Source organism: Vulpes vulpes, chromosome 15, assembly GCF_048418805.1.
Source record: "Vulpes vulpes isolate BD-2025 chromosome 15, VulVul3, whole genome shotgun sequence".
Taxonomy (NCBI): Eukaryota; Metazoa; Chordata; class Mammalia; order Carnivora; family Canidae; genus Vulpes; species Vulpes vulpes.
Window position 1 is genome coordinate 104,842,400 of NC_132794.1, and position 15,619 is coordinate 104,858,018.

The 15,619-nt window shown below is 40.7% G+C and overlaps 1 protein-coding gene across 5 annotated transcripts in view; it reads right to left on the reverse strand.

Annotated features, from left to right (window-relative positions):
* SHTN1 (shootin 1) overlaps positions 1-15,619 on the reverse strand; it is a 96,940-nt gene that overhangs the window by 15,597 nt on the left and 65,724 nt on the right. For 2 of the 5 annotated variants that reach the window (XM_072740196.1, XM_072740197.1), the window contains 4 exons: positions 14,302-14,411; positions 11,045-11,098; positions 5,719-5,839; positions 1,371-1,563 (listed from right to left, as the gene is read on the reverse strand). In XM_072740196.1, coding sequence (XP_072596297.1) covers positions 1,371-1,563; positions 5,719-5,839; positions 11,045-11,098; positions 14,302-14,411 — 478 coding nt within the window. The remainder of the gene's footprint in view (positions 1-1,370; positions 1,564-5,718; positions 5,840-11,044; positions 11,099-14,301; positions 14,412-15,619) is intronic. The other 3 variants (XR_011997591.1, XM_072740198.1, XM_072740199.1) reach the window with 3 other exon arrangements.

Below are 15,619 nucleotides of genomic sequence, written 5' to 3' on the forward strand. Positions count from 1 at the left end.
TGCAATTATTTCATTTCCTTTCTTGGAAATGTAATTTCCACTTACTTTTGGAGAATAAAAGACAGACAAAAGGAGGAAGGAGTTGCAGTATTTTCTGATTAAGATTATCTGTATAAAATGGTAAAGGGAAAAAAATCTATATGCGCACACTGAAGCATTTCTCAGCAACTAACCTGTCTCAGCCAAATTGCTTTTGTGTCTGGATATTGGTTCAGATGTAGCCAGATTGTTGATGTCAAATTAGGTGTTAAACAAATTTAATAGGAAAGATGAAGAATGAATATAGATCATCTTTCTGTTAGAATTGTTCAAATGACTCCAGTCAAAAGAAAGGAAACGCATGACCGCAGGAGAAAGTGTGCTTTTAATTAAACACAATGAAATGAGATAAAACTGTAAATCAGCAAAGAAGGCCATTCATTCCAAAAGAGAGGGGGGGAAAAAAGTTAATAGGGCCAGGGAGAGAAATGCAAGAGTGCAAGAAAATACCAGTTGGCAAAAATAGATCTAAATTGAATTTCAACTTCATTTGTCCAGGCTTCACCTTTTAAACTAAGACAGGTAGAGCTACAAAAAAGAAAAAAAAAAAAAAAAAAGCGGCTTCTTTCTCTCCTGAGAGAACAGGAAGTCAGAGGTTTTAATTAACCATGATTACAATATTCGGCTGATCTGATTTGTCTCACCTCTTCCTTTTCTTCAAGTGGCAAACCGGTTGACATCCTGGCAAGAGAACTAGAGCAAAACCAGACCAATTTCAAAAAAGGGCCTGCCCTCTGTTATAAAACGAATTGACCCTCCACCAGATCTGTCTGAAACACATTCAACAGCAGGATTAACTCTTCGACAAAGTGCTACTTTCCCAAAGCAAGTCTGGGGAGGTAACTCTTGACACAGTATCTCTTCACTCTCAAGAGAGAGCAGTACTAAGGCACATGCACATCTTTAACTCAGGACCAGAAAATCAGGTTCTAAAAACATCCCCTTCAAAGTACATTTCAAAGATCTAGTATCTTCCTTGACTGCTCATAAATCATCAAGAGAGATGATCCAAACATTTAATCCCGAAAGAATGATTAAGGGCCTTGTGATGCTGAATCATTATCATCCAGGGGAATTCTCTGTGTGGAAGAAGAACCTGATTACCAAACCAGTTTAGGGAAGGAATTCTCTTTATGCATATCTGCTTTGGATCAGAAAAAGACCTCTAAGCTAGGAGCCTCGAATCTCAAGTGAGCTCATCAAACAAAGGAAGAAGAGTAGTTATTGGCTAACCCGATCGAAATCTGTCTAAAGAGGAATAAAGCAAAGTAACACACAGTTTAGTCATCACAGATTCTTCTACACACTTAGTAAAGAGCATCATTACTTACTGAAATGTAACCTTGGAACTTGTGCATCCTTCCAATTTACACGACCCTTCACCTGGCTCAGGTGTTGGGGGGGACGGGCTGTTGAATTCTGCCTCCAGAGTTTTCTTGTTCAAGGCTGTTTTTGTTACACTGGATACAGAACCCAACACTGGCATGGATTTGGACTCTGAGGTGGCTAATATCCCGGTTGGACCTTAAAACCAAACACATACCTCAAGTTTAATAATTCTGTGCAATGCTTATTAATATGGTACTGAAAAACAGATTAGCCGAAAATCCCTCAGGAAGTGAGAAGGCCAAGTTTTGTTAAAATTTAGAGAGCATGCTGGAAAATGTTCCTATTAGAAATATGCTCTGTTTGGATGGTACTACTGGCTTTTCAATGCACCAGGACCACGCTGAGAAATTACGTACAGACCTTTAAGAAAGCACAAAACCCCAGGCCACGGTTCCCTCTCTGACCGGAGTCCTTATTAATACCAGAATTGGGAAAATTCTTTTCTTCTCGGAGTATGGCTTTCTGACAGCCCTACTTGAAAAATTTGGCCTCTCAAGAGTTAATTCTTCCCAAAACTCAGCTTTGCGTTTTAAACCGCAAATGGAACAATGTCAAAAGGCTCTTTTTAAAAGGCTCATGAAGGCTTCTTAAGCATTAAACAGCTTTTAGGAACATTTTCATTTTAATGTGATTGAGAAGTAAGTGGATTTATTTCCTGTTAAAATACAGACACAGGATTCTAAAAATTAAGTGGCAAAGAGTTTGGCTGTTTACCTTTTGGCCCTTTCTGCTCTTTGGGATAGGACTAAATGACTGTAATAGAGCTCGTTACTGAAATTATTGGCGTACCATCCCAACTCCCGGGCCCTGAAGCGAAGTTCTCTCATTCCTTGGGTTGTTCTACCTTTAGTTAGAAAGACACTACCCCTCGCCAGTAGCTTTTTTCAAAGCAAGATTCCAACATGTCTTTCCTGAAGCCTCAAAAGAAATCTTCATAAAACAAAGAGACTTATGTAATAAGTCATAAATGTACAGATAAAATTAGAAACTTCTAAAAATTCAGCTAGAGGACAACCTTGAAAGGTGCCATTGAAAAAAAGGACAAAACTTGGGAGTCTCTTATTCCTTGAGAAATGTCCGATCATCTCCTAAAATGGAAAGTACTAGTGGGCACAATCCAATTAAATGCTAGCAGATCCCTGGTCATTAATGTTAAGTGCTGGAATGTTACTCTCACATCTGCAGATGCCTGCGTCTGAGGCATTCCAACAGTATAACCCAGCAGCTCCAAAACTGAAGTTCTGATGTCAGAAACCTCCTGAAAGAGGGGCTGGGGAAACGCTCTCCCATTCTGTGGCTGCACCTCCAATGGCCACCCTCCCTGTGGGAGACACAGCCAGACCCTCTATGGCTCCAGGGGAAAGCCTCAGCTCCCCAAAGCTTGCCTTCCTCCTTCAGGTCATCTCCACCAGCTGCACAGACAACCTTGTGACATCACTGAACATCCTGATTCAAAAGACCTCTCCCTCCCACCCAGGATAAGCCTCCTGGTGCCTGGGGATGCAGGAGTAAAGACACAGAGGTGCAGAAAGATCAAGGAAGATCCTGAAAATACAAATAGGAAGTTGAATTCAAGATTTGCTTCTGAGCTGCTCTGTTCTGCCCTTGGGTAGTTGCCGACTACAATGCTAGACAGCTTTAAGCAATCTGTCCTTGTAGGAAAGCAGATCTGCTTCTGAAAACATCAACACCTGCTGCTTGTTCTGTAAATGAAGCCAGCCACAAAGGACAGAGAGTGGGTGAGCTGAGCTGGAGCTCTAGTTTTTCTTACATACAAAAAGAAATAAAGAAAAATGCATGATGTTTTAGATTATTATTATTATTATTATTATTATTATTATTATTATTATTACTGTATCCTACTTAAGCTGTCCAATGTTTTCCAAGAGGCACTTACTGCTCTTTGAAATGTCGGCCTGGGAGGCCATAAGTCTTGAAAGTGTCAGTGAGGTTTGATAAGAGAAACCCTAGATAGAAAGTGCTTCGCTGGCCCCTGAGGGAGATACCAACTATCCTGGGATCCGAGGTCTGCAAACCTGGGGCTGCCCCCCACCTCGCCTCTCTTACCATGCTTCCTGTCTCCACCGTGACCTCACATTAGCTTCCCCATAAAGCCTTTGTGTGCAAAAGGAAAAAAAAAAAATCTCAAGAGATCCAAGCGCATCTGAAGCCATAAACTTACCCAAGTCATCTCTAATTTGCAGCATGCAGCCTGCTAACTTTAGCTTCTTATTCTGCGCCCCTCCCTGAACCCCTCCTGGATTTTCACTCCGTCATTCCACGACCCTTATAAAAAAGGTTTATTTGGTAAATACCTCTTCCAGTTCTACACTAGAAAAACATTGGTATCATCTAAAAAAAAAAATAGGTATGATTTCTTTTACTAGATGACAGAGTTTGTAAGTTTGTCTCCTCCCCTCATTCCTGCCTTTTCTTTTTTTTGCTTTGGCTACTAGGGAGCTCCAAAGAAAGTTTCTACTCAGTTACAGGTCACTCTCCTCAGTACGGTTCTTCTCCACTCTGCCAATTACAGAGTTCTTGTTTCTCTATGCAAATACTGATGATTCTATTGAATATATACCTTATTATAACATCCCTCAAACGATACATTAAATATCTATAAATTGGTGAAATATAATAAATAAAATGAAAGATTCTCACCATGCCTATACAGTGTGCTCCTGCCTTCTTTCTCCGTTCTTTGAAATATTCAAATTACCATATTGACTAAAATCAAAATGTTTCCTTGTTTCTCCCACTGAAAACTAACTCTGGAATAGTGCTGTACATCTGACCAAGTCCATGAGTGAAGTGACAAGGCTTCCACAGGAACAAAATACAAAATGTAAATGACAGAGAACAAGAACGGGACCCACAGAGTCCTAAACAATAACGATGGCTGTATGACTCCTTCAAGGATGCAATGCTGGAAGAAGTGACTGTCACAAAATGAATAATGATTCGTTGTGGAGGCTGGTAAATGCTTATAAAGCAATTCTAAGGAAAAAAAAATCTCTTAGAACACCCCTTAATTTTCCTGAGAGGTGATTATTTTTGGGGGGAAGGAATTCTTCTAGGATATTAACAGCAGAATTTCCAGACCAAATTAAAAACTGAATGGCTGATTTTTTTTTTTTAAGGAGAAAACTAAAGTTTCATCTTTTTATAATAAAAGTTTGGTTGGTATTATGCTGCTCCTAATACAAGAAACCAATTCACTAAATTGTCTGAGTAAAATCCCTATGTGGAAGCTAGAGCCTGATTAACAAACATCTACATCCCTCCTATTCTAGCAACTTAAACTTGGTAAACATGACTCAGTGCAAATTTAAATGGTTACAATGGACCAAATGGAGTTGACTGAATTGAGTCTAGAAGATTCAGCCCATTAGCTACGGCCTGGTTAATTTTACTTTAGAGTAGTTTTTCAAAGCTAGCCTCCTGGCCACAGGGAAAAACCTCATACAGGTTTCCGCTAATTCCCGTGACCAAGCTGGTGGGGGAAAAAAAAACAAAAACAAAAACAAAAACAAACCAGAAGACATGCAAAGTTAGTTCTGAGGTCTAATCCATGCACATCATGACACAAATGCAGACTCTCAGCTCCAGACTTGCTCAGATGGTCATTTATAGCTGGTGACAGAGCTGAAATTTCTCATTCGCCTGGTTCACAGGCAGAGACGATGAACAGAACGCACACACAAAGGATAAAGCCGGTGCCTCTGCATTTGTAACTGATGCGTAATTACTACTCTTATTACTAAATCACTGCATGCTGACTTTGTGCCATGCACACTACCAAGCACTTTCCATATGCTGATTTATTCCATCCTTAGGATAATCCTATGAGGTAGTGCTTTTGTTACCCTCATTTCACAGGCAAAGAAACTGAGGCACAGAGAGGTTGAGCCATTTAAGGGCAAGCTGCTTGGAGAAGGCAGGGCAAGGATTGAAAGTCACGTGGTCTGGCTCCAGAGCCTGTACTCAGTGCTACACCATTGCCAGGGCTCCTGAATGTCTGTACTTGGTGGCATCTTGCCTTAAGCAAGCCCAATCTCTAAGACCTTGATTACCTGCAAATAGAGAAATACATAAACAAACATACCAATGAACTAAGATACAGAAGTTCTTATGAGATATCCATGAGTGCCTTTGCCAACCCAATACTTCTCACTCACATTAAAAAAAAAATTAGTAATTTTAAGAGATCGTTTTCATGTTAGCACGGGACTTAAAGGCAGATGTCTCAGAGAGGAAGGGTAGAACTGTGGAGAATTCAAACCGGCTTACTACTGCTATCTGCTTCTGCTGTCACCTTTCTGCGACGTAAAATTCTCTCTAACTCAGTTTCACTGTTTTCTGTGTCAAGGGATTTTAAGCTTCTTGAACTAGTGGATTTGTTAAGTGTCCCCTAAAGTGAAAACAAAACAAAAACAAAAACAAAAAGGTTAATGTCTTAATACAATATGCAAAAGAATATTAAAAACCAAATCAGCAAAACATTACCAGAATTTGAATGGAATTAGGAAATAGAATGAATTTGCTGTATATATATATATATATATGTATATATATATACACACACACACACACAATATATATACACACACACATTATTTTTTAATGTGTGTGTCTTCGACAACACATAGTGTTGGATCATTTAAGAAGATGCTACTGAGGATGTAAGACGTTAGCTTTCACACCAAAAGGACAATACGAGAACATCTCTCGATGACTAACTATGAAATTCGGTGGTAGGAAGGTACTTGCGCATTGACGGTTAAGATGCTGATGTGTTGATCGATCTTGTGGAGAAGAGAAGCATATATTGAACTCACCTTAGAAGGTTTTCTTGATACAGCAGCCACGAGCTACTGAACCCAAATTCTTGTGGCACTGAAAAAGTGTGACTGAGTCTTCAGAATGACCCTGGTTCCACACTGGTGGCAATGGTGTCGTGGCGGCCAAAGGAGGTGCATAACACTCTCCTGTGGCCTAGCCAAAGAAGTGCTGCCCTGGGCACACCTTGACATCATTGTGAAAGGGGAAAGGTTATAATGACATAGGGAAGCAATAAAGGGCCTGGCATTGTAATTCCATATTCCTAACAGAGGAGGCAGTGAATACATTATTCAGGGCCCAGAAGATGCTGAAGGAAACAAGAGATGCCATACATCTGTGCACCTACTAAAATTGGTACTGACTTTCAAGATAACAGAGAAAGACCCTGCCTCAGCTCCTCTGGGAAGCATGTTATGGAGGAGACCTATGGCTTTCCGTCTCCCATGACCAGTCAGGTGTTTGTACAGAACGCTGGGTAACACACTTCACATCCTGTATGTGAGGACTCAGCACTGCACCATTACCAGGGCTCTGTTTTCTTTCATAAGAAATGCCCACTATTTCTTTGAAATGGCCCTCCTGAGCTGTGCCACGTGCTTTGGGTAGGTGGGGGAGCCAGAAGATCCAGTCTTTGGATTACAGTAAATCAGAACCTCAAGTCTGGTATAACTTGCCAGACTTAATGCCAAAGTCAGAGGTAGCTTTTTGTCCACCAAGGCTAACAATCAGGCCAGCCTTTGTCACCTCAGCTCGCTATGGGTTTGCCTTAATCCTGCTCCTGCCCCCTGCCAACTTCCTGAAGGACTTTAAGAATTCGATTGGCAAAAAATCGTAACTCATGTTTCTTCTTTAGCCTATAAAAACAAGAAAAAGTGGCTTGTAATATTAGGTAGTTACAAATCTCATGTGATATAGGTTATTATGTTTTGTTTAGAAAGGTTTCTTCCCTAACTGGGTAAAGGCTTGGAGAAGCTGCCTGTGGGGATGGGAGGATTGACAAACAAAATTAAGAGATTTTATTCTTCTATCAGCTACCCTAAACTAAGACTAATGTGTAAAATATGTGGATAATCAAGCATATGATACTCTACCCCCCCAAGTAGCTCTTTCTGCTTTTTTTCATTTGTTGCAAAAATTCATAAAATATATTGAAAGGAAAATCACGTTTCATGTAGCACTGTAATTGTTTATAACTTAAAAAGTTGGATGATGTGGTTTATTTATTTAGCAGTTAATGCAGATCTGTACCTGCTCATCAAGGAATTAAATAGTAAAATAAGATCAAGGCTGATAAAGTAAAAAAAAAAATGGAACTAAAGCCAATTAAGATAAATTTGAAAAAAATATTAGAAAAACTACTCCCAAATCATGCATTTACAATTTTTAAAAACTTACCAGCTAAGTAATTTGTAAACATGTAAACTTACCATTACCATTAAAATAACTCATGAAACTATTATGTTGTTTGGATGTCAAGAACATTCTTTGATTTTCCCAATGGTTGGAGTTAATTCAAGAAAAAGATACGTGTCTATGTACACACGCATTCACATACACTTTGCAAGGATATCTTTTAAGGAAGAATTTCTCTCTCATAATAATCTCTACTTTTCATTTGAATAACAGCATTAATCATCCAAATTCTGATCGTGGTGAGCTACCCTCTCATCACACCTGATACTGAAAGGTTCTGTTTTCCAAGTTCTAATCTTTGGGTCTCAAACTTTTGTCTCCGTCCACTGACCAATGTGATTGATTCAGCAAATATAGGAGTATGCAGACACTATAGGACTCTCAATTCAAATGACCAAGGAGCTCAGCTAATAAAGTACCAAGACTGTCTTGTCTATCTTTTTGTATATTCGTCATATAGTCTGAGAATCAGAAATTAACTTAGAAGGGACATGATATGCAGAATTCCCTCACTTTACAGAGAAGAGAATTCAAACTCAGTGAGCCTTGGGGTTTGGGCTGGGCGGCACAGTACATCAGTGATGAGGCTAGATGGATTCCCAAACCAGTGTTTAATCTTAGTTCCCACATCGGTTAAATGTTCCTAACACTGGCTAATCTCACTGTCAGGTGACAAGATCAACTATTCTATAATTCCTTCTGAAAAAAAAAAAAAAAATGAAGATGTTCGGGAAAAACCTAAAAGAGAATTTCTTAGAGGTTGTTTATTTGATTTAGAGACAAGCGAACTTAAAAGAGATTTAAGATTAATTTGTACGGATTTAATCTTGAGAGATTGCTGTTTGCACTTAGAGAGACTTTTATATGACTGGGGTGATTAGAGAGGTTTCCAAAACTTCCCAAAAAACCTTGTGTGATTATGAGAAATAGGTTTTTAAAATCTACAAAACATTCAGCTTTTAAAAATTCAGTGTAAACAGGTGTGGAAAAATAAGTTCAGTTGACACTGAGGCTATAGCAATTGGCTTGGGAAGTGTCCACATCCAAATGGGGTGAGATTTTCCAAATCCCGAAATAGAGATATATTCCTACTTGTGTGCTAACTTTCAGCAAAAGGCTCAATCTCTAAGTTGCAGTGCCCCTACAACTCAGGTCACATTTGATTTCAGCAAAAACACCAGTTTTTCTGGTTTTCTTGGTTTTTGTTCTACAGTAGAGCTGACATGGGGTTTCTTGGTTTCCAGGCCTCTCTTGGCACAGGTGCTGGCTTTCCACCACAGTATATCCCTCGCAGGCTTTCCATGCTCATATGATTTGCTGAATACTAACTCTGAAAACCCTAACGTGCTGGCAAGAAGCACCAATATATCCCCACCTAATAGGGGCTTCTTTTCTTTCTCTTTCTCTTATAAGAAGTTGTATGGTTTCTTGGCCCCCAAGTGACAGGGGGTTACAAATGATCCACCCCCAAAGGAATTTCTATGGGGGTACTAGAGAGTTGCCATTTGACAAAGAAGACTAGGGGAAAACACTGTGAATTCCACTTTTTAAAAACACTTAATGCAAAGACATAACATTGCCAGAATAATAGCTATCAGTGATAACATTAATGCCGGATAAGGTACAGAAATTTAATGATAAATCCAGACCAAGGAAGATGGGGGCAATCTGCAGAAAATAAAGATGTTTTGACAACTTTTATAACTTGTAAATTATTTCCCAAAAAATCTATTCTGCAAATTTCTCTCCTTGAAGTGGCGCAAAATTATACTGAATATGACTGGATAGTGAACATGATCTTTAAGAGCAACGCTGTAATTCAGTAAACCTGTAACCATCCAGCATTATCAGGGAGTGGGATATCTTGGCTAATCAAGTATCATCTGTATCTTAGACAGACGTCTGATTGTTCAAATAAACCTGATTTTTAAATAGTCAACCTCAATGTACTCTTCCACAAATGATCAGAACTCTACTCTGGGGCATCTTCACGGAACAGGAATTAGCATCCTAATGTACAGACAACCAAAGAGACTGGCATAGGGAGTTCTCGCTGGATAACGAAGTTTCCTCTTCAAAGTATCCATTAGATAATAACCACCTACTTTTTCAACGGTTGGTCGTCATACTTTGATTCCGTAGGTGGGCCACCACTGTGAGCCAGGCTATGCCTGTCTTTAGTACTAATTCCACTCACCTAAGCCTAAAGCAAACTGATTAAGCCATCCTGAGTTAAGTCTGCTGTTGCATGCTTGATGAAAATAATTTTGTTTACCACAATTATGTGGATGTCTACATGCATCACATAATTAGCACCGTAACAACAGGGGAATATCAGTTTTGTGCCTCCGCCCCCACGTTTGTTGACTTACTGTGCATAATAACTGGTGTTGAGACTATAACAGGATCTGAGAATAGAGCTCTCAGTATCCGAAACATTTTCTAAGTGAGGAGTTTGTCTCTGCTGGCAACTGTCAGGGCAGTACTCACTTCTATTGGCAAAAGCTCATGGTTTGGAAGGAAAAAAAAATAGCTGGAGGCAGGAGATACTTTTAAATAGGGGTTACTTTTAGAGAATGAAATTCGTAATGGGGCGCCTAGATGGCACAGTCTCTTGAGCATCCAACTTAGTTTTGGCTCAGGTTGTGGATTGTGATCTCAGGGTCATGAGATAGGGCCCCACATCAAGCTCCGTGCTCAGGGCAGAGCCTGCTTGAGATTCTCTCTCCTTCCTCTACCCTTTCCTCTCTCCATGCTTGCTCTCTCTCTCTAAAATAAATAAACCTTAAAAAAAAAAGAAAAAGAAAAAATGAAATCAGGAATATAAAAACAGGAACTTCTATTTTCCAATTTATAATCAAATAATTTTTTAAACTGTGAGGAAAAGCAGACTGACCCTGAGCCCTGATACTAACATAACATATTTGGGTAGGAGCTCAGAATGACATTTTGGCACCAACGGCCCCACTCTCATGCCTTCAAATCAAGTACGATCCATCTAAGAGACTCTATTGTGTTTCCATTATGACCAAGCATGCCCTGATCCTTAGGTCTAGGTGCTTTGTCTTGAAGCTGTCAGGCAAGGATTGGAAGGCATGCCCAGAACATAATGATGTGGTGAAAGGGTAACCGTTCTTCTAGAACAGAAACAGCAGAGTATTGATGCATAATACATATATCAACATGCCCCGATGGAGGAGTCCACAGCACAATCAAGACAACTATCAGAGGAACTGAGGATTATTGTGAACGAAAACAAAACATACCAAAACCAATTACCCAGAAAAACAGATTTAAAAAAATATTCTCCTTTCATTTTCCCATAAATGAGGTAATAAAACCAGGCGGGATCCATTCTTACCAGTATTCCTTTTAGCTCATTCACGGCACTCTCAGAGCTCTTTGAAGATTCCGGCTACAATTTTAAAAAGAAAGCACAATTAATAATTCAGTTTTAAAATACTAAACAGACATTTCTACCTGGCAAAGTGTTGGCACTATTATGGACTATTTTTTTTTTTAAATTAGGTCTATGTCTTAGTTAGGAGAGAAGATTAGACAGGTTAGTGCTCCCAAGTGGCGGCTAGATAGAAAATTAGGAGAAGTAGTCAAAGCCAAAGGACTCAAGCTTCTTCTAAATGCCATTTTGTTACTTCTTGTTATCATCATATGGAGAAAAGATCTGGTCAACTCCTGGTTTCAAAGATTCACTTTTGGATTGTTCGGAACGTTCTGCGGTAAGCTGGTCCCCACTCGCGTTGCTGGACCCCTGCCAGCGAGCGAGGACCAGGAAGGTGGCAGCGCAGGGCAGGCAGCAAGCAACGGGGCAGAAACCTCTCTCGGCTCCGGCTTGCAGGGGACTGGCATGTCTCAGTTCAGGAATTTCACAACTGAGTCAGGAGCGGGGGTCAGCAAAGAACCTGGCCTTACACGAGAATGTTAGCATCACTGGCGACTGAAGCAGGAAGGGCGGCCCAGAGGGCGTAGAGTCTGCCCCCATCGTCCTCCTCGTGAGGAAAGGTCACCCCGAGAAAGGCTGCGTTTGAGTCTTGATTACAAGCCCCGTTGCAACCGGGCTTCTGGCTACGCCGTGAACAAAATAATTTGAAATGCAGTTCTGGGCAATGTTCGCCTACCCCACAAGGCCTAAGAGTCTCTGGGGATCCCCCGACAACTAACTTCTTGGAGGGGAAATCTAGCACGAGGGTCTCAAAGACAGGCCTCTGGTCTCCCCCATACCACTTCCTTTCACAAAGGACGGGGAGGAAGAGAGATCCTTTAGGGAACCCCCTGGCCTCTCGTTCCTGGAAAAGAGGTAAAGCTCATTTCTCTCCAATCGAGAGATGGGAAGTGATTAGTAGTGACCTCTAACCCTTTCTTCACAAGAGCTAATAAAAGAGTAAGATCCCATTTCAGTTTTTTTTTTTTTAAATGGACAGTGAGAGAAAGAGGGAGAGAGAAGGAGCAAGAGAGGGAGGGAGGTGGAGAGAGAGAGAGAGAAAGAGGGAGGGAGGGAGGGAGGCAGAGGGAGAGGGAGAGAGGTTTGCTGCTCATGTATGAATTGGACTAAGACATCCAACTTTCATAGCCTACGCTTTCGGGAAAATACACGTGCCATGAGCGCCAGTCCGAGGGGCCAAAGCTCTAAGACACTAATTATAACCACAACGGTATCGACAACGACATCAAGGAATTTAGAAGGTATGTGGTTAAATTAGTATTCTCAAGGCAGGTGTGACCTGTGCAGGTACACTGTTGGGGGACAAGCTGTGACGTGTGAACAAGCGCCCTCGGCTACAGGCCCCTCAATGCTGCCATGCCACCCCAGCCACCTTCGGGCCCCGGGAGCCTCCGGCAGCGCGGCCCACGCGCTCCCGCAGCCCGTGACCTTGGCAGGAAAGCACTGAGTCCTGGGCAGGGAGTCTGTAGCGCATGCAGTGATCACTTGTTTCAAAGGTTACTGACCAGGTCATTCAGCACTATCTGTACACAGTTTAATGATTACCAGCGAAAGACCCAGTCGTCCACTGATGCTTGTTCAGTTGCTCTCCAGTTCTGAACTGACATTAAATAATGTGTAACTGTTGGAAGAATCATGGCAAGAAAGAAGAAGGACAAAGTGATACTCTGAAAGTGAAAGTACACACAGAACATCCTGATCCAATTGCTTAGGATGTAACAAGTTTTCGACATTTTTCTCTCTAAACTAATTTTGCTTCTTCACGACACTGCATTTTTCTCTAGTCTGTCAGGTTTGGTTTATTCCTTCCAAAACAGTTGGGACATGAACATCTTAAAAATGTATTTGTTTCAAAGATTCCACTTAGATCCCCCGTTTTCACACTACTTTCCATCTGAGCCTGGCAACGACCCTGTGAGTTGGAGAGGGTGGGCCCTCTGCCCATTCTGGGGAGAGAAGAGCCTGGAGGTGGGGGGTGGGGACAGCGCCTGGTCCCAACACCAGCTACCATGAGCTTCATGCGCCAGACACCAGTGCTCAACACTTGTGCCAAATTGTCTATGCTCTGTCCCTTACCTGCAAAACTGCTCTCAAAACACTAATGCAAACCAGTACTCCATGCAGCTGGCTAAAGCTTCCATTCCACTGTCAGCCTACTCCTGGAATTGGGTATTCTTTCCCTCTTTTCAACCCCCTTTCCATGGACAGCCCCCACCACAACTCCTGCCTCACCTGGCTACCTTGCCTGCCTGTAACCACATGACAACTTTTAAAGTCCAGCAGAGTTTGTACTGAATAGTCATGATACTTGGGGACACTGAAGCAGCTGAAGAGGAGCATCCGTGAAAGTAAGAAAGAATCTTAAAGGTTGGTTTAAAAGAGGAAGGAAGAGGACCAATCTGTTGATGCTTTAAATTTTTGTTTATTAAACAAACAACTTCTCAAGACAAATATCAAAAACTCTATTGTTGGTCTATTTCAACGGGACACACCTACAAGAGAAGGGAGAGGCCCTGGACTAGAGCTAAGGTGCTTTGCTAGAGCTTGGCGCTCACTGTGGTCTAGTTCGGAAGGCAGCTGGTGATACACATACACAAAACTTTCTCCTTGAAGTGGCCTGGAATAGGTTTGTAAAATAAATGAAAATAGTCCTAGGAGCCTCACTAATTTTCAAAAACTGTTGTAAATCCATTCTGACACTATCATATGATGCCACCTGCCTACCCGGCCCCTTTCCCCCTCACACTGAAACAGGAGTCTCAGGAAGGCAAGGATGGCTGTCTCTTTGGTTTACTGCTTTATCCCCAGAGCCTAAAACAGTACCTGGCACATGGCAGATGCTCATTCAATACTTGAGTTACACAAAAGGACTTAAAGAAAAGAAAGGGTACGGTAGTTCTTGGCTTGGTCTAACAGTCCGTATCAAGCAGAGAAGAGCACTCTGCAGCAACAGGACTTTCTTTTTGTAGGGATTGAGGTTAACTGCAGCTCAAACAGAGTCCTGAAACACGCTCGTCTAAAAGTAAAGGCTTTTATGACACATTAGCCTTATCCTAAGATTTCACAGTCAGTCCTCATACAGCTTTCATCAAATTTCAAACTTTGACACCTGAAAAAGGAAGCACCGCGGGAGGGGAGGAAATGCAGTCATTTCATACCTTTGCCTTCGGTCTAGCCGTCTGATTAACTGGTCTAAGATGAACTCCCTTTTTAATTCTGTCCATCATCTCTTCAACTGCTTGCCTCTTCAGATCCGTGACTTCTTCAGCTATCAAAGAACACATGCAGAAATCATCTTATGTTACAAGAAAACTGCTACTTTCTATTCCAATGTACTTTGTAATTAACCACGGCCGCTTTTCAGACAGAATCACAAAACATCACAAAACAATTTACCGAGGTTAACAGCTACCAGGCAGCCGTATTTTTTTCATTTAAAAAAAAATCTTTTAATAGAAGATTTGTTTTAAAAAAAAATAGAGTTAAAAAAAATTAGAGTTATGGGGGGCCTGGGTGGCTCAGTTAAGTGTCGGCCTCTTGATCTTAGTTCGGGTCTTGAGTTCAAACCCCACCTTGGGCTCCACTTAAAATAAAATAAAATAAAATAAAATAAAATAAAATAAAATAAAACTCAGAGTTATAAAATTTAAGGTCTAATTTGTAGCCTGGAAATCAATATTGGCTTATTAATCAATTAATTTAAACAATTAAAGTGGGTCTGGTTCCATTTGTTAGCATGATAGAACTTGAATTTCTCCAGCTTTCCACCTAAGCTCAAATAATCATTCACCTTTGCCTCAGAGATGTTTTCATAACTTGTAACATCCCGTGTCAAAGAAATCAGCCCCAAGAAGGAATAACTAACAAAAAGCCCATTTGGAAATAAAAGATAAAAGCGATCTGTTAACTTGTTGTAAGAAATCTACAATCAGAAGATGAACACCAGATAGGTGAAATCTACTTTTAAATTGCCATCTTTTGTTTAGGAATCAAAGAAGCATTTTAAACAAACCTTTTCAAGTCTTTTTAAATTGTCAATGTTAAAAGAAAACATACACCCAGAAAGGATTGCAATTAAGTAATTAAATTTGATTAAAAATTTTTTGAACTATCTATTGTTTAACCTCTGCACTGTTTTGCTGCAAAAAACAATAAAACTGTTGAAATATACATCAATTAGATGAATACAGCTAAGGTGGAGGCTTAAAGCTATTGGTCAGAATAATGAAATTTGTCTGTTGCACAATAGCCTGACCAAAAGCACTCAATTGTTTTTGCAACATTTATCACCATCAGTGCCATTCTAGATCTCCTGCTTACATCCGTCTCATTCCCTGGAACTGATAATTTAAGTTTAAATACCTCATGAAGACCTTCCTCTTAGGCTCTTTGAGCACACTCTACAACGTGGGGCATATGGTAGGCACGCAGCAAGTAACCACCCACTGACGGACTTATTGGAAGTTTTGGCTTTAT